The sequence below is a fragment of the Corvus moneduloides genome, chromosome 13, assembly GCF_009650955.1.
Source record: "Corvus moneduloides isolate bCorMon1 chromosome 13, bCorMon1.pri, whole genome shotgun sequence".
Lineage (NCBI taxonomy): Eukaryota > Metazoa > Chordata > Aves > Passeriformes > Corvidae > Corvus > Corvus moneduloides.
In genome coordinates, this window is record NC_045488.1 from 14,133,028 (window position 1) to 14,158,601 (window position 25,574).

Below are 25,574 nucleotides of genomic sequence, written 5' to 3' on the forward strand. Positions count from 1 at the left end.
TCCAGAGGTTAGCAAATGATTGCATGCATGTGTCTCAGGCCATGAACAAACATCCTTTTTCAGTCAAGGATCACTGCCTGTAGCACTCCACCCACTTTTATCATTTCCTGACAGCTACCACTTTTATCCAATTCCTGTAGTAGATCAGTTCACATGAACATGCCCGAATTTCTTCCAAGCAATATAAATTAGACCAGTGTAAACAGTTAAAACAGGTGATGTGAGGTAACCTAGCCGATTTTCCTTGCAGCAAATGGGCAACATTGGAGCACTGGCAACAGAACAGTAAGGGTGGTAATTTCTGGCAGGTGGGAGGTGGCAAAAAGCTGGAGGTGGTAACTTCTTTGCTGGTACAGACAGATGCAGAAAAGGATGCCAGTCCACTGCTGTACCATGATTTGAATACACTCTAAAGCACATTTAGGTTCTTATATACAAAGGAAACTCTGCATCCAAAATTTTGTTTCTCTTGTTAAAAAAGTTTTTTTTTAAAGGGAAAAAAAAGATGCTTTCAAACCTCAAAGTGAATTGAAAAGAAAGAAGCCCTCTGGAAGAACCTTTAACTACTGTTTTACACAAGATTCCCCCCCATCTTGTGTCTTTAATTCTTTGCATATGAATAGCAGTTCCACTTTCTTTGTCCTATAAAATATGACAGATTCTAGATAAAACATGCCAACCAAAGTCAGAAGCATGAGCTATGGTGTTATGTGCACCACCTATGCACAATATGGTAAAGCAGCTTTTGACAAACTCGAGTAGTTAAGAGAACAATGCAGAAAGGTAATCTCCATGGTTGTGCACTCAGGTTTCCAGCCCCCCAGTAATTGCTGTATCCCCCCATTCCCAGAGAACTGGAGTTACAATGCTTTGATCTGCAGTGGCACCCAGCTGTTGCTGCACCCTGTGGAGTGTCCCTGCCCAGAGAATTACAGGAACAAACCCACAGTTCAGCCTTGTCCTTTTCTACTGTGGGCCCTAATGCAGCTATTTGACACCTTTATGTGTCACACCCAAACTTTGCACAGAAGGGCTGGAAAAATCTGCCACTGACATTGCCCTGGTGCTTTTTGTAGGTTTACCATGTTCAGCAAGGGCAGCTGTTCACCAAGCAGCAAAACTGGCTATCTGGCTGTTCCGCTGAGCCACTGATGGCTCTTCTGGGCTTGTGCATGTGAGGTGGCCATTTCTGGACCGATAACAAACTTCTCCTTTCTCCCACGCTGCATTCACAAGGCTTTTTGGCTGTGCTGTGCTCTCAAGCACTACAGAGGAACATCTCATTAGGTTTTCTCAGCCACTTCTATGAAGTTTCACATTGTTGCCCAAATACAATTGGTCTGTAACTATTTGGAGAATTTTTAACTTCTGAGGCTACATACTCTGTGCTAGGCAAATGAATACAGGGACTATAAAATCAGCCTTCCAGGTACTTTGATAGATACCTTTTCTTATGCTAAGAGAAAAATAAGAAAAGATTTAAGTGGGCTGTGTTATTTTTCACAGAACAATCTTGAGTAAATTAAAATGTAAATTTTTCTACAATCACTACTTTGGGTGACAAACCTGTTGCTTAAGTCTTTAGATGCACCCTGCTTCCATTTGATTTTCATATTCAGAGATTTCGGAAGAATTTGCCTGATCAGTTCTGTGATCTCTTTTCTTATTCCTTACGCTGACTTATGCAGTTTCTGCAGGAGTCTTTTTAGCTTGCTAAGTGTTCCAGTTTGGGCAAATTTAGAAATATATCCTCTGAGAGAAGGCACAACCACCCCTCCCACACCAGGTTCGGGAAAAAATAAATTTTCCTCGAAGGAAAGTCAAGAAGATAAAACTATTTATTTAACAAACACATGGGAAGGAAAATAATGTTAGATGGTAAAATCTTTCGCGGTAGAGGAAAAAACCTGGGAAAGTGTTCGAGTCCTCCCTTTGGTCTCCTCGGAGCTGGGGCTTGGGCCGGGGCCAGGCCCTCTGTGCCCGGTGGAAAGTCCTCCCGATGTGCTCTGAAGTTGAAAGCAGTCCAGTAGAAAAGGGGAAAAATCCGGAATTCCAGAGAAGGAAATCCAAAGTCCAACTCTCAGTCTCTCTTCGGAGAACAAGAAGAAAAAAAAACTGGCCAAAAACTGACTGGAAAAAAACAAGCCGGGTGCTTCCTCCCTCCCCTGCCCCAGCTAGGGAAAAAAAAAGCCTGCTATCTTTTTGTAACCTTGAACGAGCTGCAAACTGCTTTGAGAAAGTTTTGCTCAGTTTTTTCCTTCCCCCTTTCAGGCTCAGTTTAGAGGCATAGAAAGGCACGAAAATTAATTTCTGGGCATAGGCAGCGATATGGGATACACATCATAAGGTCACCCCAAGACACTAAGCCAACAGCAAACTAACCCAGTAGAAAGAAAAATTCATTTTCACATGTTGGCTGAGTGAACTGAAACAAATGAGTGCAAGAATCATGGCTGAACTGCTCAGGTATGGGGAATTGGGTCCTCTGAATTTTCTGTTACCACCTCCATGGATGTACAACTCCTGGGACCAGGCCTTGGCCCTGCCTTGGGAGCTGGGGTTCCTCCCTCACCAGCAAAATCTTCATGAGTCTAATGTACCTACAGAGCAAAGCCTGACAGTGCACAGCCTGGCAAGGCTTGGTGTCACAACACCCTACAAGAGGCAGCACAGCATCCCTGCACAGCAAACCTCAGCAGGGATCCTCATCCCCTGGAAAGCTTCAGCGCCCACAGCACCCAGCACCTTGAGAAACAATAATGTCTGATTCTGAATGCCTCCACTCTCAGTCATGTATGCCTGCTCCCATTGGGGTTTGGTACATCCAGTCTTGCATCGTTTTTTAAATTAGCTCAAATATGCCAGCTAGAACACATATGATTATCTTAAAGATGTAAGATTATACACTTAAAGAGTTCAAGACTATAAACTTGATTTAGAGGGACAGATAATTAAAGACCCCAGAAATTAAGCTTAAGGACATGAAAAGGACACAAGCCAAATTCATAAAAAATTCTGCTAAATTGATTCAGTTCTCAGGGGAACAAAAACCTGATCCCATAATCTTGGATGGTTGGTAGCATTTGCCACAATGGGGCTCCTATCCTGAACAGGCCTCTACGTACAGCTACAATGCAAATAACAACTCTCAGTTACTAGATTTAGGGAAATTACTCCGCTGTGCTAATATGTACGTTACATGCATTATTTACATGAGTCCAAAAAGTCTTGTTAAATTAATATCTTAAACCACAAGTAGAATATAGATAGGCTCAATCTAAAAATGAGCATTTAGGAAGAACAAGACAGCATAAACAAATCCATTTCTTTTTCACATTGCTCACAATATTCTAAATTAATCTCTTCAAAGGGAAATTTGCAGGTTTTCTGTTACCTTTGCTGTTGTGAGATCAACTCTGAACATCATCCCTTGCAGCACCTGGCACCTGAATTCTTGACTTTGCTTGTGTTTTCCAGACTGTCAGATTTCATATATCCATTGTTTAATGATTCCATCCTCACCCTTAAGTTTATGGAGGATTTTTCTGTTTTAATCCCAGAAAATATCACAATCAAAATCCCTAGATTTCTACTCCTGGAAGTTGAGACCCCACTTAATAAAATGGACACTCCTTTTGAAAAGGTTTAATACTTCAAACTTAAAAACACCACAAGCTTATTGTAAAATTTAATATTGTCCATGCTTGTTGTTTTTTCACTAAAGCAGATCCATTTTGCTTTGCAAAGCAAACATGGCCTCAGCACACTTTCATGACGCTGCCCTGTTGGATCCTGTTGAACAGCTCCTGGTGACAGAACACAAGGCTGCTTCATTAAACATCCACCAGCAAATCTAATGTGTGAAAAATTTCAACAACTCATTCATAGTTCAGTTAGTTTATGATAAATTTCTCATCAACAAGACATCACAAGCAGAGATCAAAGAAACTCCAGAGAATGATTTCTCTTCTGATATTCATAACCTTGTGATCACAGCTGGAAACTCTAAAGAGAATGAGCAAGGGCAGGTGATGAAATAAGAAAGTTTGTATTTCCAACTATGGAAACTAGTTATAAAATAAAACCTCTTCCCAAACAGGAAAACAATGCAAATGGGGGGAGAAAATGTATTTTTTTACATTTTTTCTTACTATAGTAAGTTTTTTACTATAGTAAGTAGGTTTTTTTTTACTATAGTATTTAGCATTAGGAACATGTTATTCACAAAAAGGGTTTGACTGACTGGGAGACTGATATTTTCTGTTCACAGACCAAAACCATCATGAATAGAAGGATCCCTGGGTTGTTCTACCCCTGCAGAGCCCTTTGTCCCTGGCTTTCAGTTCATTCTGCTGTCCACTCCTGCTTAGTGCAAACTATTGGGAGACACCTTTTGGATCTGGAATTCCAAATTTCCAAATAATACTTACAGATCATACATTTATTTTCCCAATTGCTTTGCAATAGGTTTAGCACAATAAGTTTAGTTGTGTGTTTTCAGGTGTCCTAGAAATCAAATACATAACAATCATACTGTTGTTCACTTTGGAACACAGTGATTTTCATCATCAATTTCTTTGTGTTCAAAATATGGAAATCAACTTAAATCTTCCCAGTTTGGTTCATGTCAGTCTACAGCTGCTAAAAAACCCCCATATAAATAAAAAATAATTCAACCGAAAATTAATATTAAAATTTCCTTCAATGTGACATACTGTTGCAAAATTCAAATTCCTAGGACTACAGGAACTGAAATAACAGATCTAACTAGAGACACCCTAAAAATCTGGTCAGAGAGATATCAATACTGAATGATCTAGAAAAAAAAAATCTTGAAAATTAGTGGTTGACTTATGCCTTGAAGCATTTTGAAGGTTATCCAACCTACTGCAGCTGTTCAGTTCACATGTCCTTCATCTGCATTAGGAACCATGCTCTGGGCCTGGAAAAAATGCTCAGCAATGCCCAGATACACAGCAAATATTTAGAAACTTGTTATTTTATGTATATGGTCTCTGAATACTAAACACTTGAATCTTCTAAGACAAATGCCCAAAGTAATGTTTCATTCACATTAAATGCTGTAATAATGAGGGGAATGTCATATGCTTTATCAAGTGCATGCAAGCATCATCGTATTTATAAATAGTATTTAACAACTGTGTATACATATTTTTATAAATATACACGTTTCTCTGCGTGTATGCACTTTACACAACACTACGTAAGATAATTATATAAATTACATAGCTATAATGGACAATTATGAACCAAATTACACTCTAACATATCATTATACTATTACATAGCACTACTTTGCTGCCCTCTAATACATATTTACTGCTACTGGTTTCCAGAGTTTTGGTCTTGGAACACCTTAAAAATCTACAAATTTTGAAGTTACCAGGAAACAAAACAAGTATTTTTTTCTCTCCCTGTCTCAAATTTGGAATTCTGCACCCAAACTTCAAATACTGCCAGAGGCCCAGAAACTGAATTCGCCTTGTCACTGCAGTAACAGGATAAAATTGCAGCACTGCATGCCCTTGCAGTGCTGCCAAGAGGCAGCTTTATTTCACTTGAAATTGAGATTTAAGGCTTTGACTGAGACACATCACATGTCTAGCCATCTAACTCACTGGACCTTAGCATCATGTCTTTTAAAAAGCAGTTTTTATCATTTTATACATATTTTCCCTATGATTGGAATCACGGTGTGCAAAGGTGTCCGGCATTACAGGTAAAAGGGATAAAATTCCTATTGAAAGTTTACTATCCTGTTAACACTTTCAGTAACAGTTTGCATTGTACTATGCAGATAGTATCAAGTATTCCACAAAATAGTATCTTCTGTCATAGTTTTCACAGGACTCCTGGAAAGGGCTGCAGAGCTGAGCAACAACTTTGCCAATTTTAAAAATGGCTCACCCCGAACATAAATGGACAAATCTTTGTAGGACCCTGCTGCATGGCCCCTTTTACTAAAAGAGAGGGTTGTACTAGAGTACTAAACAAATCTACTTGAGAAATTCTTTGTGAACTATGGCTCAGCTGATGGCAGTTATAATACCCTGGGCTCAGTTCATCAAAACAAGGAAATTTACAACAAAAATTGCATGACAGCATTAACAAAAGTTCTAAAGACTAGTTCTATATGCAGAATCTACTTAAAATACATCACCAGTAAATTCTTATTCCTCTTAAAGAGTTCAATTTTAAAACAAATTCATTCAATATTTGATAAAAAGTCTAATTTCTAGACAGAATTGCATGGAAATAACTTTTGTTATAGTAACAGTCTGCACTGCAGAGGTTTTAGAAGAAATATCTACAGGCATCTACTGTAAAAGATCAGTTTGGAGAAATTCAGGATACACTTAAAATGATCAAAGCCTTTTAATACCGCAGCAGTGAAACCATCAAACTCTTGCTTAGATGAACACACCTAGTGATTGTCAAAGCAAAAAGCTCTTATTTGCTGCAAAAACAGGATTTCCCCTCAGTTATTTTGGCTTAACTAAGGCTTTCAGACAAAACAGTAAAACAAAACAATTCTATTATTTAAAAAAATAATTATTAAAAAAATCAAATGACACAATGGAAAAAACCCAGGAACATATTAGAGAAGCAAGAGAAAAGGAGACAAGAAGAAAGGGAGGAGAGGGTGATTGAAGCAAAATATAGCTCCCAAGAGCATCTCCTTTAAAATTCTCCCTATATTTCCTCTAAGACACAGGTTTCTTGGAAGTAGAAAAATTTTAATTTTTAATTACTTTCAACTAACAACTATTTCCAGATAATTAATAATTCTGAACAGCAACTATTGACACTGATAATTTGGATGTGAAAAGGAATGAAAAGTTTTCAATGGACACGTTTTCCAAAAGTTGTTATTTTTCACAAGTTGTTTCTGTTTTAAGAACCTGCCAAAATCTAAGTCAAAAGTAATGCCAGGTAGAGCTGTACATCAAACATAAGAGTGGTTGTAGTGATGAAACCCAAGCCCTTCCAGTTCAACCCCCAGGAGTGGTTGCCAAAAGAAGGTGCACACTCTGCAGGCAAAGTTTAGACACACAGCACTTCCCCCAAGTCAACAACCATTTCCAGCTCCCAGAACTCCTGACTAAGCAGAGATGTCTTATGTGCTCAGTAATCCTCACTGAATTTCTCTTAGACACTTCCAGTTTCCAACTAGCCTTATATAAATGCTTCATTCCCACATCACACCCAGTGAGGAATTCTACAGGTTAACTGCATGTCTCAAGGAGAATCATTTCATTATCCAGGATTTTGGTTAAGAAAATTCAGATTAGGTCAGATTAAAGCACTGGGGCACTGATCTCAATTTAGCATTTCTGCATTATACAAATGAGCAAAGGCTCATATTTAGAAGGATTTGGCTTTAGATGAGACAATTAAGAGGACAGTGTGTCTGTTACTCCACAAACAATGTGAGTTGTGTGGCTGGTGCCTCCTCCTGCACACTTTTCAAGTGAGGAGAGAGATTTGGATGCATTGTTCTGCTGGGGCAGCAGCTGAGCTCTCAAGGGACACTGCTGGTTTCATCGTGCTCAGTACCTCAGTACCAGCTCCAGTGAATTTTGGATTGGCCTCTTTCCAGACACATCCTTCTCCAGTTTCAAGACCCACTGCTAGTAGCACTGTCTGGATGGTTTGAAAGCCAGGACACACAGAGAGAAGACAGTCAGTATGAAAGGTGCAATTTTATGTGCTCTCCTCTTGGATTTTCCAAGAGGAAAACCTTTTAACAGAGGGTTAAAAGTGTGTTATCAGAGGGCTAACAACACTTAGGTAATCATCTCTACTCTCCCTTGTGGCTGTTTGGGTACAAACTACACTCATGGTAAGTTTAACTTACCTTCGGCATGCCTGCATGCACATTGGACAAAAGAAACAAGAAATGACAGCTCAGAAAACTATTATACTTTTCAGATAGAGAAATATTATTCATCCAATACCTATTCATATCTAATCTCATCATTCATTTAAACTTGAAGAGAAAGGGAACCTTTTTTCCAAAGGTCTTTTTCTAAACAGACCTGCTAATGTTTAATCCAATTGTCATAGCTTTTTCTTGCTTTTTTTCATTCATTCTTTGCTAAGTGATACCTACTTTTCATTTGACAAGGTGAGCAAGTTAAGGAGAGTGAAAATACAAAGGAACTACATGAGGATATGAAAAATTTAAACACAACATGCCTTAGTTTTCACTGCTTTGTCTTGCCTGGGACTCTGGAGCAACCAAAAAGGCTTAGGATCCCCTCTCCCACACTCCCGTCCCCCCCACCCCTCCCACCCCTCCCCCCCCCAAAAATGAGTGTTTTAGAGTTCTCCCCTAAGAACTACATGAGATGGAATTATCAACTGTTAGTCTATGACATCCCAAAACCTTGAACTGACAGGAACAATAAAAATCAACTAAAAAGAAAAGCTCTACAAGAAGTATTTGTTAAATTGAGAGACTTGAACACTGCTGAGACATTAGCTCTTCTTTTAAGTGATAAAAACGAATCTTGCCATTGGAAATGAGGGGATCTGTGATATATTCCACTTCCCATGGCACAAACAAAAATCATTAACACATCACTGTCTTTGCTCGGTTTCACAATAGAATTCTCTGGTTGTGGGGAATAGTTGTGTCACTTGTTTCTGAAATGTGTTGGATACTGGTGACAGTAAAATATGATCACAGTACATAAGTACTCTTTTGGAAACATTTCCATGTAAGCAGGAAAAGCCACCCAAAAGATGCAGGAGGTTTTTTAGGGCTCAGACAAATCCACTCATGAACATGAAGGGAGGCTGCTGCTCGGGTCACAAGGCAGCCAGGACCTGGAAATAGTGGCATGTGTTCACATGCTGACGTGTGTGATTTTTATGTATCCTTAACACACCAGCAGCCCAAGTTTTAACTTCTGTTCAGATTTACTTAATTAATTTTTCAATTGCCTAAGGATTAGGTGAGTGCCACTGAAATATCCTCTTCATTGCTGGTTCCATGACAGGAAGAAGGATACTGAACATTATTTTTCTTAAGCTGCTTTCCTTACTTGGAAATGCCAATTTTACTCAAAATCTTTATGCTATACTGTAAGATGAATTTAAAGTGTATGACGTGGCAAATAATACAGTTTTTCTCTTCACATTAGATAGTTCTTCCATACTTCGTTCATACCATCCTCATTACTGTCACACGTTTAGGTAATTTTTGTACTATGAAGCAGATATTTTGTAGCTGTATTTTTATACCTAATCAGACACAATATAGAAACATATTTAGATTGTGGACCTCTCCTGCAGAAAAGCATAGGATAGTTACTGTTTCAAACCCTGGACAGAACCTAGACCTTTGTCTAGTTTCCACTAGAATTTTCATTAACAAGTTTAAAGCATTACTATCACATCTGGAAATTTCAGAACCGACTCCAAAATTCTATAGTTAGAAACACCTTCTTATCTTTTGGGGTGATTTAATCCAAGTCAGTCTTCTGGATTAACCTGCTTGTTTTGTTCAACTGGGAATCTCTCTTCATTTTACTTTTCAGTAAGAAAATTATTATCTCAGGTCAAATCTAAAAGTGCTATGGTTTGTCTGCCCAAAACTAATTCCAAAGCATTTTACAAGAAACGGCCATGTTGCAGTGAAGTAGTATTTACAAACCCAGCCTTCAGTCTTTACTGCACCTGACAGAAACATCACTAATACAAAGTAAAAGGAAAGGGCTGAACCTCCTTCAGGGTGTCAAGAATTCACAATAACTTTTCTTGCTCGTGATTACTGCGCTGCCCGGTGGGAAGGTAAGTTGTGGAAGCACATGGATCAGTGTGGCTTTGCTGAAAGAATTCATGTTAGAGTGGGATGTTCTGAGAAAAAGGATATTAAGTTGGCAACCCGCTCACCTGGTATTTTTCCAAAGCAAAACTCTTTGGAGGCTCAGAAAGATCTCTGCATGCTTAACTGTAATTACCATGAAAAAAATCTTTAGCAGTTTAATTGTGTTGTTTTTGCAAACTGACCTATGAAACTTCCCAGTTCCCTGCAGCCATGTCACTGAGTCACCAGTACAACATTTTCAGCAAGAGTCTGTTGTGGAAGCCAGGCTCTTCAGACACTATTTCCTTCTCCAAGTCACTACACAGATTAACAGACTAAAGCAGTTCCTAGGAAACAGATCCTACAGGAACTTTTAACTTTTGTTCAAGCAGTATTTTTAATCCCCTCTACCAGATTTACCAGCAAACCAATGCTCAGCCATTAAAGCGCTGCAGCACTTTCCAGCCAGTGTCTAAAGAAAACAGCTCTTTATCAGAGTGGTTTTCTGTAGTATGTACAAACAGTACAGTGACAAAGCGCCTTACATTGCACAAACACTGAGAGAGCAAAAAGAAAATGAAAACAAGGCATTAAACAAAGAAAGGATGTGTACAATGGAACAGGCACAAGTTACTTCTTTTTTTGTTTTTCTTTTTGTGCTAAAAATAGAACACAATGCTTATTTTTGTGTAGAGACTACTCACCAAAGGCTGAATAAACCAGACATTGAGAATATCAACATCATTAAAGCTCTTTCTAATTTTCAGTTCTTTATGTAGATTCACCCTTTCCTGATATTACTTACTTCAGAAACTAAGTCCTCTGCAAGAGAAAAAAAAAAATACAACAGAAATTCTCTTAAGTGGACATTGTAAGAGAGAAATGATCAGACTTAGTCCTATGAGAGTTAAAAGTGGCCTGAGAGGAAAATGTGCGACACTGAAGCTACGAATTTTATCAACCAAACCTTCTGTAACTTTGAAGCTTTTTCAATTCCAACTCTTGTACAAGGCTGAACAAATTCCTTCACAAATGTTTCCCAGCTATGAAACAACATTGCCTGGAGTTACTTTGAATGAACAATAATTAGCAACAAATATAAAGCAGTGCACATCCAGTGCAGGTCACTTTAGGAGTTTTCTTGCCAGAATTGCCATGCACTTAAACAAACTAAATATGCTGTTTTATCATGTCTTATCATTACACTGAAATTAAACCTTGAATAATGTTTGTAACAAGACTGTTGTGGCAAAAATCTAAATCCAGCATACTTCCACATTAGGGTTCTTTGTATTGTGCATCACAAGATGCTACTACTGCAAATATTTAAACACAGGGATTTCATGTCACAAAATATGTTTGCAGGATAAAGGCTCCATTGTAAATGTATCACAAGTTCCTTGTAAACTACCCAAATCTCATTAGGACAACAATATCACAAAACCCCAGGATAGATTTGCAGATACAATACAGAAATGAATAGTCTATGATTTTAGGTATTTTCTAAAAACATCTATAGACATAAGAGTTGTGATGTATAAAAAAAGAAAAAGAAAAAGAATAAAAATAAGTTGACTTAGAAGACAAAATACAATCTTTCTGATATTAATGTTTTATTAAGGAACTTTCATGCAAGAAAAATAAGAACTAAAATTTAACTAATTTCAGATCTGTTCCAACATAGATAATTTTAACTTCTCATTGAATAAAATATTTGATTTTCACCTCCAATAATATTTCATGACTTGTTGGGTCTAACTAAAACAAAAGCTTCCTCCCTGACCATTTCAGTGGTGCTGGTGAGCAGCTGTTGCAGATGGAACTGGGGGCACCTAAACCACCAATTTAATCTGAAATGAAACTACCAGTTTTATTTCTCTGATATATTCATTGCCAGATATTTAAAGACTTCTTGAAAAGTGCCCACAATATCCCCACATCTTTCTCAGAGATGCACCTGGCAACAAGAGCTATGCACACTATTCTGGATGTGGTTAACAACTGCCTTTACTTACAACTGATATCCTCTCTTCCTACCAAAACCATCTAGCCTAATGCATCTTGGAATTATATTTTTCTTTCTCACAGTCAAATGGTAGCAGTGACTCATGGTCAGTTTTGTTATTGATTACTTCAGTCAAGTTTTTTTATCTTTGTGTCACTTCCAATTTATGAGCCCCATTTATAGACAAATTCCTATCAACTGTATGACCTTGCACTTCAGTAGGAGATTTCTACCTGTTTCTCTTGCTGTATTTTCAAGGTGTCATCTAGCTCTTAACGCTCAATGGTTTGGTCTTCTCAGTATCAGCAAGGGCCTCCCATGTTTTGTCAGTCTTGTGCCTTTCCTGCTGCTTCTTTAATGGAAATACTAAAACAAGATTAGCCAAAAAACTGTCCCCAAGGAATTCCATTAATAAAATCTCTGCACTCTGAGTGTTTCCAATGTGAGAAACTGTAACCTCTCTCTTGTCTAGCTCATCACACCTTAACATCTCTTCTACTAAAACCCATTTTTTCTAGCTTAAATAATAATTTATTGCATGGGTTTTTTTCAGCTAAATAAATAGTCTGAAGTCTCACTAGAAAGGTTTGCATGTCACAAGTGGCTTTTTGTAAGCTTCTGCTTTATTTTACTCTATTTTTCAGCAGCTGGTCTACATTTATGTTTTTCCTTCTAAACTCATGTCATAAAACCACAGTTCACACTTTCTTACTTAACAGACATTTCTGAAAATGCTGTCCTAAATGCACCAAGCTATTTTACCTAAAAACAAAATCATCAAAAATATTACAGCTAAAAGAGCAACATTTCATCTTTCCTTTTCAGAGAAAAAAAAATTATGATGTGGTCTAATAGTTTTAAGCAGTTGCCCAGGTCTCTAAGCAGTTATAACCCTCAATAAAATGGTTATTTTAGTGTAATGATGCTTGCTCAGCAATTACGAGCAAATGCACATTAGCAGAAATGCTCTGCAGAGTTAAGAGCCTCTGAATGTGCCTGTCTGTGCATGCACTACATGGTGAAGGCACAACACCTGTACTGTGGTTTTACAATCCTTATGCATTCTATAAAGGCCCATAGCAATCAGATCACTATTCCTGTGTAACTGCTATTGTTCACATAGAGGGACTCAGAGGCACATCTGAACCATCTCAGACTTTGAAAGAGATCACTTTTTGACCCAAAATGTACAGCTTAGGCCCACCTGGAGCAGGCAACAATTATACATAGGAAGAGTTCCAAGCTTACTCATTTACTCGGGTTTTTTTTGTTTTGCACTACTAACTTCTCCAGGTTTTCAATTCCTTCCTATTATGACTGTTGTCACAAATTTCATTTCAGAGGCACTGGGATCACAGAGTGAACACACTACGACAAAGAAAGATCAGCAAAACTTAGAAACCAAATTTAGACTCTATACAGATACAACTGAAAGCAGCTGCCAGATTTTTGTTAATCAGTTGGAGACTCTTGACAAATGCAGTTTCAATGCCTCGCTTCCTCTGGTGATGATAGTCCATGGCTGGTCGGTATGAACTCACATTTTATTTTTAATTCAAATTAAATCTGATTTTATTTCCTTCTCATTATGCTACAGAAGTAACATCAGAAGTAAGGTTGTGATACAAAGATGATAGATTTCACTGGTAGCTATCATGGCTAGAAATAATACAAAGTGGATATTCCCGACAGATTCTGAAGGAACAGTCTATGAGCAATTTTTCACATGGGACTCCTGTGCCAAGGATTAAATTCAGCCCTGGTTTAAAGCTAGCAGAGCTTGAACAAGTAGCTGAATTAATGTGCTATGCCCTGGAGAGCTGAATACAGAGTTTCATTTCTCTGATATGTTCCCTGCCAGATATTTACAGACTTCATGAAAAGTGCCCACAATATCCCCACATCTTTCTCAGAGATGCACCTTTAAAAAGAACTTCTTCACAAGCCCCTTCAGTTGAAAGCGAAGCCTTCAACATCAATGAATTATCACTGAACTCCTTCCAGTTAAACTGTAAAAAACCAATTCATCATGAAAAAACCTTTCTCAAAAGCATACCAATACTAAGAGTGACTTGTCATCAGCTTCTTGGTTGAAAAAGAAACAAAAGAGAAGGCAGGATAAGAAATTAAGTAATTTTAACAGATCCTTGAATTCTCATAGAACCGATGGAATCACATAAGGTGGCACAATGGATCTTTCTTGCACATCTGCAAATATGCAGAGGAGCTGTGAACACCCCCCGTAATGCACAGAAGTCCCTTAGCAAATAAGAGCCAAGCCTCGCAAAGAAAAATCTGTTCAAAACCTACAACCTCCTCAAACCACAGACCTGAAGCTGCTGCCACTGAAGTTCGTCATTCATATTAATGTAATTTGCAGAGGTGTTGGGCTCTTGGAGGAGTGTGTGTGGAAACCCAGACCTGAGACTCCCAAATTCTGTTACACTAGAAGAGATAAGGATATTTTATCAATTTAGGAAATACATACAACTAGAATAACAATTAAATCTGATAGATTAAATAATAATTCTAGTCCATCGAATCAGAAACATGCTTTGATGCAAGAAAATTGTAACCAGGTATTCAAAAAATAATAGCTCAAAAAAAGCTCTCAAAATGGAATGGCTAGAGATGACAAATGCCTGCTGGTCTGCAATCCTCCAGCTTCCCTTCTCCGATTATTTTAATTTATACTTACAGGGATAGCTGCTCTATCAGACTTTTTTTGGGCATTTCTGTCTTTCTTTTTAACCAGTACTACCAGTTATTTCCAGATGAGTTAAAGTCTTTGGGGACATCATTTTCACTGATAAGAGTTAATATTACAAAACATACACTATTATACACTTATTATATTGACTCTTAATTTTTTTGGTCCACCAAAACCTGAAGATTCTCATCACTGAAGCAGGCCAAAGCCCCTAAAATCCAGTTACCAGCATTAATCCCTTCCTGTTCATATTACATTTTTTTGTTTCCTTATGCTTTTCACAAGAAATATTGCTTTCCCATAACAATGGTTTTCTTATCGTTTGGGGGTTTTCTTCAATTACAACAGGTGGATGGGATATTAGAAAGTTGGATTTGGAAAATGGCAGCAGCTCTGAAGTCTCAGGATAAACAAATGAACGTGATCATTGCAGACTGGATTATACTGGCTCACCAGCACTATCCCATCGCCGTACGGAACACACGCTATGTAGGACAGGAGATAGCACAATTCCTGGAATGGCTGGAGGTAAGAACTCCCAGATCAACACATGTTTCTCTGAAAAAGACCTATTTACTTGTTCTTATAGTTCCACAACCTTTCTGAAATACTATGCTTGGTAATGCTTTCATTTCAGTCATTCACATTTCTTTAATGAAGCGCACATTTTTTCTCCCATAAACCTCCATATGATTTCATAAAACTTTCATCATGCAAGAGGAAAAAGCAAGTGGTCTTGTTTATGAAAATACTTTTATATACCTTTAGAGGTGAGATGGTTTCCTGCTACTTCGGCTTTTCCATTAGCATGTGTGTAGACAGCTGACACTGTTTCTCATGTAAAAAACAGGCAGACATCATCATTTGCGAATCATTAGTATAGGAAAATGGGCTTATGTTATCTGTGTCCAACTTCTACTTTTAATGCAGAATTCAATCCCGACACCATGTCTGATTTTTGCTGTAATTTCCCAAAGATTAGGATAAAATAATGGCTTAGAGATCCAGAATGTAAAGGGAGACCTTTCAAGAGGACAGACATGCTTCACAAAGCAGATGACATGGAGGCTGCAGTGAGTACAGAGCCACACTAATGCAGTGACTATTTATCAAAACTCTTGCTACATGGGGAGCAGCGGCCATGGCTGGATTGAAAAGGCTGCAGATAAGTCTTCAAGGTATCACTGGTCTCCAGCACTATTTAAGAAAAGGCAGAAAGCAAACAGTAGAATGAGAATCACTCATACAAACCAGAAACTCTAAGCAACTCTTACTGTATCAATCTCTAATACTGAGATACTTAATTTGAACTGAAATTATACTTCTATGCCTGACAATGAATTTTTGAATACATTACTTTAAATATGGTGAGGCCTAAGGTGGAAGAGAAATGTACTGCAAGGCTGAAAGGTTTGTAGCAAATACCATTGAAGGTCTAAGCAGGAATGGCAGGGCTAGAGGAAGCTGTCAGATACCACACCCAGTTAGGGACAACAGGCACAAAAGAGAAGACAGGAAAGTCAGAGTCACCATTTTTCATTGCGACATTAGAAGAAACCTTAGCTCTTGGTTAAATATAGTTTAAGTTTCTGGAGCCTAAAGTAATTTTTTGAAGCTGTTTAATTATTGAATGAATCAAATGGTGGACTGTGATCAGTTCCCAGGAGGACATATCACATTGTCAACAATAAAGACATTCTGTGATTTCTCTAGTGTCAACAAACAAATCAAGGCTTGAATAAATGACTCCTTGCTCCAGTATTGTAGGTAGTTTCTCTTGTACGGTGATGTGTTCCAGAATTTAAATATACCATAAAACACCATTGTGTGTGTCCAACCAGTATTGAGAAGCAAAACCCCCTTTGTTCCAACTCCCACAGTGATCTTTCTCCTGTGCTTCTGTCTGCTTACAGGCAGATGATTATTTCAAAGATTCCCCATGGATGTAACAAAAACTGCAGTGCTGCACAACATTTTAAAAAACAATAAGTAAATATTAGTGCTCTTGGTCCAAGAATTAATAGGGCATGATCAGTAACAGCCTCAATAGCCTCCATTTCAGCATCATCTGACAAGAAAATTGGTCAGATCTTGTGACTTCTAAGAGCTGTCTCTCTCAAAAGAAGTCTGCCAAGTTTCACCTTATCTTCCGAAGAGATGGATGTTGAGACTGAACAGCCATTCCACTGGGACAGGCAACATCCACAAAGAAATTAAAAGTGAGGCTTGCCTTTCCTGCAAGCAAAATATGCCACATTTTTCTTTTCAAGTCAGAAAAATTTTGAGCCCTGCAGCTCAGGTGAAATGCTTAACATGTACCTAGCATTGATTAGATAGAAAGAAGGGCAATTCTGCTTCAATAGGTTTGTTACAAATCAGATACACATCTTTGTACAAGAAATATCACTGCTGTATCGTTCACTGCTGTATCATTTAACATGTCTGATCAATATTTTGATCCCTTTAGTCTGGCTTATGCTGGTATCTCAGGCAAAAAAACCCCAAGGCACTTTTTATAGAAGATTGTTTTACCCTGAAGTTAAAGAACAGATATCCATTTTATAATCACAGGAAATCCAAATGCTGCAGACAGAAGATAATGAACATCTGCATCACTTGCAACAAACAACAACAAAAATCCCATTATCTGTGTGGATGGTTTTCCTGTGCACAGAAGATAAGGAGCAGTGGCCAAATGTGGGGCATTTTCCTGCTGCATGAAAAAGAAGCAAGGAATAACACTCAGCCAATAGAAATGTACTCAGTGATTCATGCACCTCGTTTGACCACCATCAACATACAAATTTCTTGTGTTATAATTCAGACTATTCCTAGCTTGTAATTAATATTTCACTGTTTACTTTTCACATTTCTTCATTTAAATCAAGCTGCCACTATCTTCCAGGAATCCATTCAATTTTCCAGAAGCAATGCTCATCTAATTGGGTACAGCCTAGGAGCTCATGTTTCAGGATTTGCTGGAAGTTTTATCAGTGGTACAAAAAAGATTGGAAGAATTACAGGTAAAAGACTTATGCCTTTAAGAAAAAAACCAGCCAACTGAATCAAGTTATGAAGATATTTGACATATCAATGTTGTATCGACAATTAGCTGTCGAATAGCAATATTCAGCACAGTTTAGAAGTCTCATCTCATTGGTTTAGAAATTAGATTTAGAAAACTTAGGAGTGAGGCAAATATGCATGGCTGTGCTTTGAAGTCACAATTCTGATCTTGGATTCATTGCCACATACCACAGCCTCTTACACAGCTCTTGTGGCAGTGCCTGCATGCCAAGAAGCTGATTTTACAAATGTGTCATGATATTACACCAGTGTAAGCACTGAAGGACTTCAGGTCCCCAGTGCTGCTTGTTCAAACCTTACTAGTACATAAAACCTTGATAATGGATAAGAAAAAACCTCAGAACACATTATTTATTGTAACAGTTATATGCATCCTTCAGCAAAAGTCATTCAGACTTGTAACAATGCTCCAAAAAAATGATAGTGATAAAAGTTATTAAAGCTAAAAAGAAATATATGCCTTCAGGGGCACTTCCCTACTCATGGTCTGTGTTACTAGTCTTGTCTGGTTACATCTATGCAACTATATGATTCCATAATACCAACTGAAGAATATCAAGTTTGGAAGCTTGTCCTCAAAGCTGAATGCAGCTTTAAACTAAACACAAAGTTCTCTTCCTAAATCAATTCCCAACCAAGAAGAGCACCATGCAAAAAAGTCCAGAAAACGAAAATCAGCAAGACTCCCTAAGTGGAGTATTATTTTTCTGAATACTGTAATAATTTCCCTTGAAGATTTTTCAAGTTGAAGAATTATTATAAATAAAATCTAGCCCTTTTAAGCAATAAGTGGAGCTTTATAAAGTTTCAGGTCCCAAATGTGGGTTAAAAGTCAGCCTTGCTGTGGGTCTGGTATCTTCCAAAGGGCCTGAAACACATGACCCCTAGAGTTTGAAAGAACAAAATTACGTAAAGGTCCCTCAAGTGACACTGGCAGCAAGCACAGTTTGACAAACACATCTGTCTCTGGGCCTGTGTCCTTGTGCAGGTCCCAGTTACTGTTTGTTACAGTGCCCGTGTTTGCTTTAGGTGTAACCACCCTCTGCAAGACAAGCATTCTTATTGTTTCCATCAGAGAAAGACCTTGTAAAGTACCAGTGCTGCCTATTTTCAGACATTTATCACAGATTTACAGCAGCAGAACAGTCCTTCTGCAGTATATGACAATGGGATTATTTGCATTTATTGCAGGCCTTGACCCCGCTGGTCCCTTGTTTGAAGGAATGTCACCAACAGACCGTTTATCTCCAGATGATGCAAACTTTGTAGATGCAATTCATACCTTCACTAAACAGCACATGGGCCTCAGTGTCGGCATCAAGCAGCCTGTGGCTCATTTTGACTTTTATCCCAATGGAGGCACCTTCCAGCCTGGCTGTCACATCCTACATGTGTACAACCACATTGCAGAATTTGGGATCACTGGTAAGAACCAATGGCACAGAGTGGGAGGCAGCGGGGCAGCTGTACTGACTCTCTCTGAGAAACTACATAACTGTGGTCTTAAACAGCATCTAAGTATTATTATTATCACCCCTTATTTGCAAGGTATTTTCTTGTTTAGAGATCAGTTATCTGATTTTTACGTGTCTTGAGTTCATATTGGTTTTATTGACTCCAGTAAGGAATTGAGCTGCCCAGCACTCCTGAAAATGAGGCCATGAGCATCCTGCTGTCAAGCACCTCTGAATAATTTAATGGTATTTGTTTCAGCAGTAGGGAAGATGAGAAATTTTTCTGCACAATTATTCTAATTAAGCCAGATTTTTCTAGTGTGCCATTAATTATTTCAAATCAAATAAAACACAGGTCTGTACTACTCACCTCCATAGTTCACCTTTCCCCAACTCCATGTCCTTCAGAGGAACAGATCACACTCTCTCTAGGACCTGATGGCCAGTGTTCCAGGCTAGCTTTTATTTATAGAAGCTTATTTCCAATGTACCTAAACATAAACGTATAGAGAAACTGATGCAACATACTGAAAAAGGTCCTGATGTGCAGTGACAACCAGAAGTGCCCACTGAAAACCCCCAAAAGAGCCCTGCTCACCCAGCACACGGCATTGCAGAAGTATTTCTCAACTGTCACCACACAATGTCTAAATCTGGGCCTTACTTGTTAGAAGATAAATTGTGACAAATGTGAAACCAAGCATCTGCTCAAAAGCTTATCAGTGGACATATAAAACAGCCCATCGTGATACATCCTGATTGCACAGAATAATTTTTGTAATTTGATGACACCTAAAGAACAAAAGATACTTCTCATAATAGCAGGCCTATTCAATATTTTTATTGTGTTTAATAAAATTTTTCTCCTTTTTTCCAAGTAGTAACTGCAAGAAAAATTCAATTCAGCCTAAGAGTTTGTCAGTGTAATAGGGACAAAATATGATATTGCTGCCTAAGCATCCAAAATCCAGCAGCGTTCAACAATTCAGAATGAGACTGCTGTCTTTAATGTGGCATGATCTGAAAGACTGCCGATCAACTCAGATTTATTTTCTACTGACCAAGGCAGCCAGAACAATGAAATCAAGGTTCATATTTACAGTCCGATACAGTCAGGCTAGAGAAGTTTAAGCAGAAAATTATTCAAGTTTATTATCATGGAGTTCAGCCATTCTATATTTCAATGATCCTATGATGTGTGATTTCTGAGGCAAAACCACAATGCAAAGGGTAGTAAAGGGGTCGGGGGGGGGAAACAATGACATATGTTTATAGTTGGCTACGGTACTCCTCTGCAGTTGAAATGGTAAAAAGAAACAAGGGCATGTAAAATTTTGTTGTTGCATTTTTTCAGGCATCACTCAAACTGTGAAATGTGCCCATGAGAGGTCAGTTCATTTATTCATTGACTCTCTGCTGCACGTGGACAAGCAAAGCACAGCTTACTGGTGCAATGACATCAACACTTTCAACAAAGGACTGTGCCTCAGCTGTAGGAATAACCGGTGCAACACCCTGGGCTACAACATCAGGGAGGAAAGGCTGCCCAAAAGCAGACGACTCTTTCTGAAAACAAGAGCACATATGCCCTTCAAAGGTTTGTGGGAATACTTTTTACAGTGTCCAGATTGATCACAAAGTGGAAGACTGAGCCTAAGCTTCATGATTCTATTTTACTCATTCATTAAAGCTTTTAAAATCTGTGAGAATAATCAATTTGCTGAGACAACTGAGAATCCCAGTAGGCCATCTTGATGCCCTTTCATCAAGATCCTGGCTCTCATATTTCTGTGGGAAAAAGCACACTGCATGCTTGCCCCAGGCTAGCTGTGGAGCTGAGGGCTCGCAGATGCATGGGGTCCTGATCTGCAGGATTTTCCTACAACCGGACTGTGCAGGTTTGTTGTAACATATCCAGGCATACAGCCAACCCCAAAAAAGCAGCACAATTACTCTGGGAGGCCTGTTCCGAAACATCCTGTTCCGAATTTGCCCATATTTTTTCTTCAATTAGACTATGAGACGACATACAAATTACTACTTTTCAAACAATGGACAGACAACAGAATAGCATGGACTTTTACAGGGCTGAACTGTAGCACTAAAATTAAGACCGGCACTCAGGCTTTAGCTCTACTACATTACTTTATCGAGTCAGCATGGATTTTTTGGCTGTATGACCAGACATAGGGGCCACAGCCTGACAGGGGGCGCAGGGCCTTCCTGCCACTCTCCATTGCACTCAGTTGCCAGAGCCCACTGCTGCTGTTGAGCAGACATTCCCTTGCCAGTGGCAAGGTTTACGTACATTTTACAGTGAGAACAAGCAGGACTTTGCGGGACAGTTCTCTTCCGAGGGGCTCCTGGCGCCCGGCGCTGCTCCTCACCACCTCCTTCCCCGGCTGCCATGAGGCGTGTGGGGAGCAGCGGCGCGGGCGGCCGGGCCTGGCTCGCACACACGGAGGAGGCTCCCCTCAGGCTGAGGCGCTGCCTGTCCCCGGCACGTCCCCGGCACAGCCCCGGCACTGGCCCCGGCCAAAGGAGTCCCGCACCCCCGCACCTGCTGCCGGGGCTGTGCCGCGCCGGAGCCTCCGTCCTGCTGGAGGGGTCTGTCCCCGCCTGCCCCTCGCCCTGGGCTCTGGGGTTGGGGAGCGCTTCGAATATTGACACTGCACCCCGGCATGAACGCTGAAGGGATGAGGAGAAACGCTTTAAAAGGCTGCTTGCATTATACGGCTTGTCTCCCCACAGTGCCCAGTTACTCAGCTGCATTATCATAGATTAAAAAAACCAAACCAAAACTCAACAAAAATTCTGGTACTTTTAAAATAATTTTGGAAGTCTTCCACTAGCACAGCTGTGAAACATTCAGTGATGACTCCAGAGGGATCTGCATAGCCCTGACTGATACTCAGAGCAGCTGAACCTGCTGAATCTCTTCTTAATACTGTTTAAAATGGCACAGGAAGAAACTTGAGGTAGATTTAAAAACTCCAGAGGCTATGTCTAGTTCCTGATGTTATCTTTCTCCAGTACAGTCAGGGTCAGGTCCTTGTCAGAATCAGGGGCTGACAGGTTCTGGGGATGCATTGCCTGCTGCTCCCACTCCTGAGCACAAGGATGTGATCGCTGTGTTGCATTCTTCTCTGGACACGGAGCTAGTTTCAGTTTGGGGTAAAATATCTGTGTCCTGTTGCCTTTGATTTCAATTAACATGTTTAATTTTTATGCTTAGAACTGGTTTTGCATAAAAAACCATCCTTTGCACATATGTGGATAGAAGTATCCCAGACAATGATCTCCTTTCACAAAAGTTCCCAAACAAAGTGGCTTACAAAGTCATCTTTGTAATGCTTTTTAAAAAAATGTTTGAAGATCATGTGAGAAGCACAAACAGAAGAAATTTGAGAAATCCAACATTATACTTCACAATTCTCTGTGTCTTCACAAAATCTGATGTTTCATTTTCAAATTAATGACATTACATTCTGGAGCATACATTAATCCAGCTCAAACAAAGCGCCCAGTTCTTACAAAGAAGTTAATATTTATAATAAAGCTGTGATGGGACCCTGAGTTTTTTCCTTGAAGTGAGCACCATAATCACAGCAAAAGCTTAGGCTGTGTCTGATCATATACTGAACAGTTGTTACATAGACAGAAAACCCAGAGAAAGATTCATAATAAAAGTGATCTGTAAACGACCCTCTCTGCCTTTGTCCTCATCAGGTTTGCAGCATAGAATCAGCCATTTTGTTTTCTACTGAGTGACATGTTTTCAAAAGAAAATACATTGTTCACTAACATACAACGACTATAAAACGACAAAAAGATACTGTTTTTCCAGAAAATACCTTTCATTGTGAACACTCTGAGCTGCACAAAAAACCCCCCCCAAAACTATCTGTGCATATACATGAAAACATGATCGTGTTAGCAGTATGTAGTGAAGAATGAAGTGGGTAAAGAGGTTCTACTCAAAAACTAGTGTGAAACAATGTTCCTTCACACATAAATCTATCAGTTTTGTCTAGAAGGTGGCTGGAAGAATGACCAAATAGAAGAGTTTTGGACATTCAAATGTAGCTGACAGTATCTGTATGCACATACTTTAAATGTGTGTTGCTGGGGTTTTTTTTTTCATAATTTACAAAATATCAAACTGATGACTTCTTAGGCATTTTTCATGCTGACAATACTCGGTTCAGGCTTTCCTAAACAGTGTTGTTCTAGAAACTCACCAGACCTTGAAGCATTAATGACATTGTTAACAGATGTGTGTTAAGCACAACGTATCATTATGCAGTCAAGGAAAGTTTGTGAGTCATCTGTTTTGCAGGGCAATTTTCCAGTTGATCAGAGAAACAGCCTGACCACACTGCATAAGGTCTTTGATCGGTATCGTACATCTCTAGTCATGCCCAGTCACAAGGATTTGTCTGGTCACTAGACAGAAGGTTTGCCAGAAATTCTGACAATTAAACTTCAGAAAAGCTGAAATATTTGCCATGGAAGAATGTTTTATCCCAAAAAGAAACTCAACACTGATTACCTTTCTCTCCATCCTTTAAAGCAACAGGTCCTCAAACTCTAACAGACTACACAGCACAACAAGAACCAGAAAAAATGATAATGTTTTAATTTCAACAAATTACTTTGAAAGCTAAAATGGAATAACCATCAACTTTCTGCTCTGAAAGGCAAACTTCTTTTGCCTAAGAAATCTGTTGATGCATTGACCATTCATTTTGTCACTTTTTGCAAATTCTTCCTTTCTACAGTGTATCACTATCAGTTCAAGATCCACATCATCAATGAAATCCAAGGCAAGCCAATAGACCCAACTTTCACCATGTCTCTGGCAGGGACTAAGAAGGATGCTAAAAACCTGCACATCCCACTGTGAGTATTGTATCACGTCATTGTGCAAGTGACTAAAGATGCCAATCTTTAATATCATATCACATTGATAATCATGCTTTGAGTGAAATGATTTAGCTATACAGCTAAGTGAACATGAACTGGGAATTGTCCTCTCTTCAGTCATACTCCCTGAAAGTCCCAAGTTCTTATAATGATCATACAGTTTGTGCAGAAAAAAATCATTATAAAACAAACAGTAAATTTGGAATTTTTTCTGTCTGCTTACTTTGGTCCATCCCATTGCTAAGACAGAGAGGTGTCATCAATTAAAACACAAATGAAAAAATCAGCTGTAATTGAGATAAAGAATTTGGGGTATTTATCATGATGAATACTAACTGTATTGATGAAAGCAAAGGCAGCAGTGTGGGTCAGCATTTGCTCTAGCAGGAAAAAGTCATAACATAGATGCTATTATGGGACGCCTCTTCTTTTGCTGTCAGAAACCACCACTGCTTCATCAGCTGTTCAAGCTTCTCCCACTTCTGCTTCTTTCCTAGCACATTGTCATATTTCACCACTTTTTTGCACCTGGAGGAAGGACATCCTCGAGACATTAATGTTTTGTCCTGGAGAAGGAAACATAGCTCTTTCTCTGGTTTTAAGGGGAAAAAATCCAATTTTTTTCACTTTAATTCATGATAATTAAGACAGCATTACTCTTATCTTGCTTTCTGTAGAGTTGAAGGTATTACTGGCAATAAAACCTACTCCTTTCTCATCACCCTGGACACTGATATCGGTGACCTAATAATGATCAAGTTCAAGTGGGAAGGAACTCCAGTTTGGGAAAATATCTGGGACACATTTCAAACCATAATACCATGGACAAAAGGCACCCGTCGACCAGGACTTATAGTGAAGGCAATAAGAGTGAAAGCAGGGGAAACACAGCAAAAGTAAGTGTAATGAGAACACTCAACACCACAGGTGTTTGGCACACAGGTTATTCCAGTTCAAATACAAGCATCCAAGTCCCAGCAGTCACACCAATAAATTTCAATGAAACAAGATACTATGCAAGATAAATATTGATTCCAACATTAACATCATGAAATATTCAGATTCCTACTTACAAAAAATATGCCAAATCTTAATTATTTGACTATCAATACCTACTTTCTAGAGAAACTCAGCATCACCATTCTTGAAAATACTCATTAGAAGGATCATGTGCTGTACTACACAGTCCTCTGATTCTTTTTGGTGTTTTTTCCCGTTTATTGCTTTGAAACTGGATCACCAAGTCTGAGCAGCTTTGTTCTCTACATACCGCAATGCTAACAGCACATTTGAAACTGCCTACTCATACAGAGAAATTTCAGCCAGATTCCCACTGCTTTAATCCTTTGAGAAATTTTAACTGAGAAGTTTAATTAAGGTTAATGAGAAAAGCACACCTTACCTTGTAACTGAGGTTTAGTCTTAGAAGGCAATTTTCTCTTGGTACACTCCCTTTCTTACCACCACAACTAGTGCAGACTTCCTGTGGAACAACTCTTATTGGCAGAGCTGCATCTCCTTAATATTGACACAAAAACGAAATTAGACAATTTAAAG

At 38.9% G+C, this 25,574-nt stretch overlaps 1 protein-coding gene across 4 annotated transcripts in view; it reads left to right on the forward strand.

Annotated features, from left to right (window-relative positions):
- The window catches only part of LIPC (lipase C, hepatic type), a 51,931-nt gene that overhangs the window by 23,783 nt on the left and 2,574 nt on the right, over positions 1-25,574 (forward strand). For 3 of the 4 annotated variants that reach the window (XM_032123367.1, XM_032123366.1, XM_032123369.1), the window contains 7 exons: positions 13,182-13,369; positions 14,899-15,078; positions 17,456-17,573; positions 18,829-19,062; positions 20,446-20,688; positions 23,873-23,993; positions 24,695-24,913. In XM_032123367.1, the coding sequence (XP_031979258.1) occupies positions 13,182-13,369; positions 14,899-15,078; positions 17,456-17,573; positions 18,829-19,062; positions 20,446-20,688; positions 23,873-23,993; positions 24,695-24,913 (1,303 nt within the window). Of the gene's footprint in view, positions 1-13,181; positions 13,370-14,898; positions 15,079-17,455; positions 17,574-18,828; positions 19,063-20,445; positions 20,689-23,872; positions 23,994-24,694; positions 24,918-25,574 lie in introns of all 4 variants that reach the window. The other variant, XM_032123368.1, reaches the window with a different exon arrangement.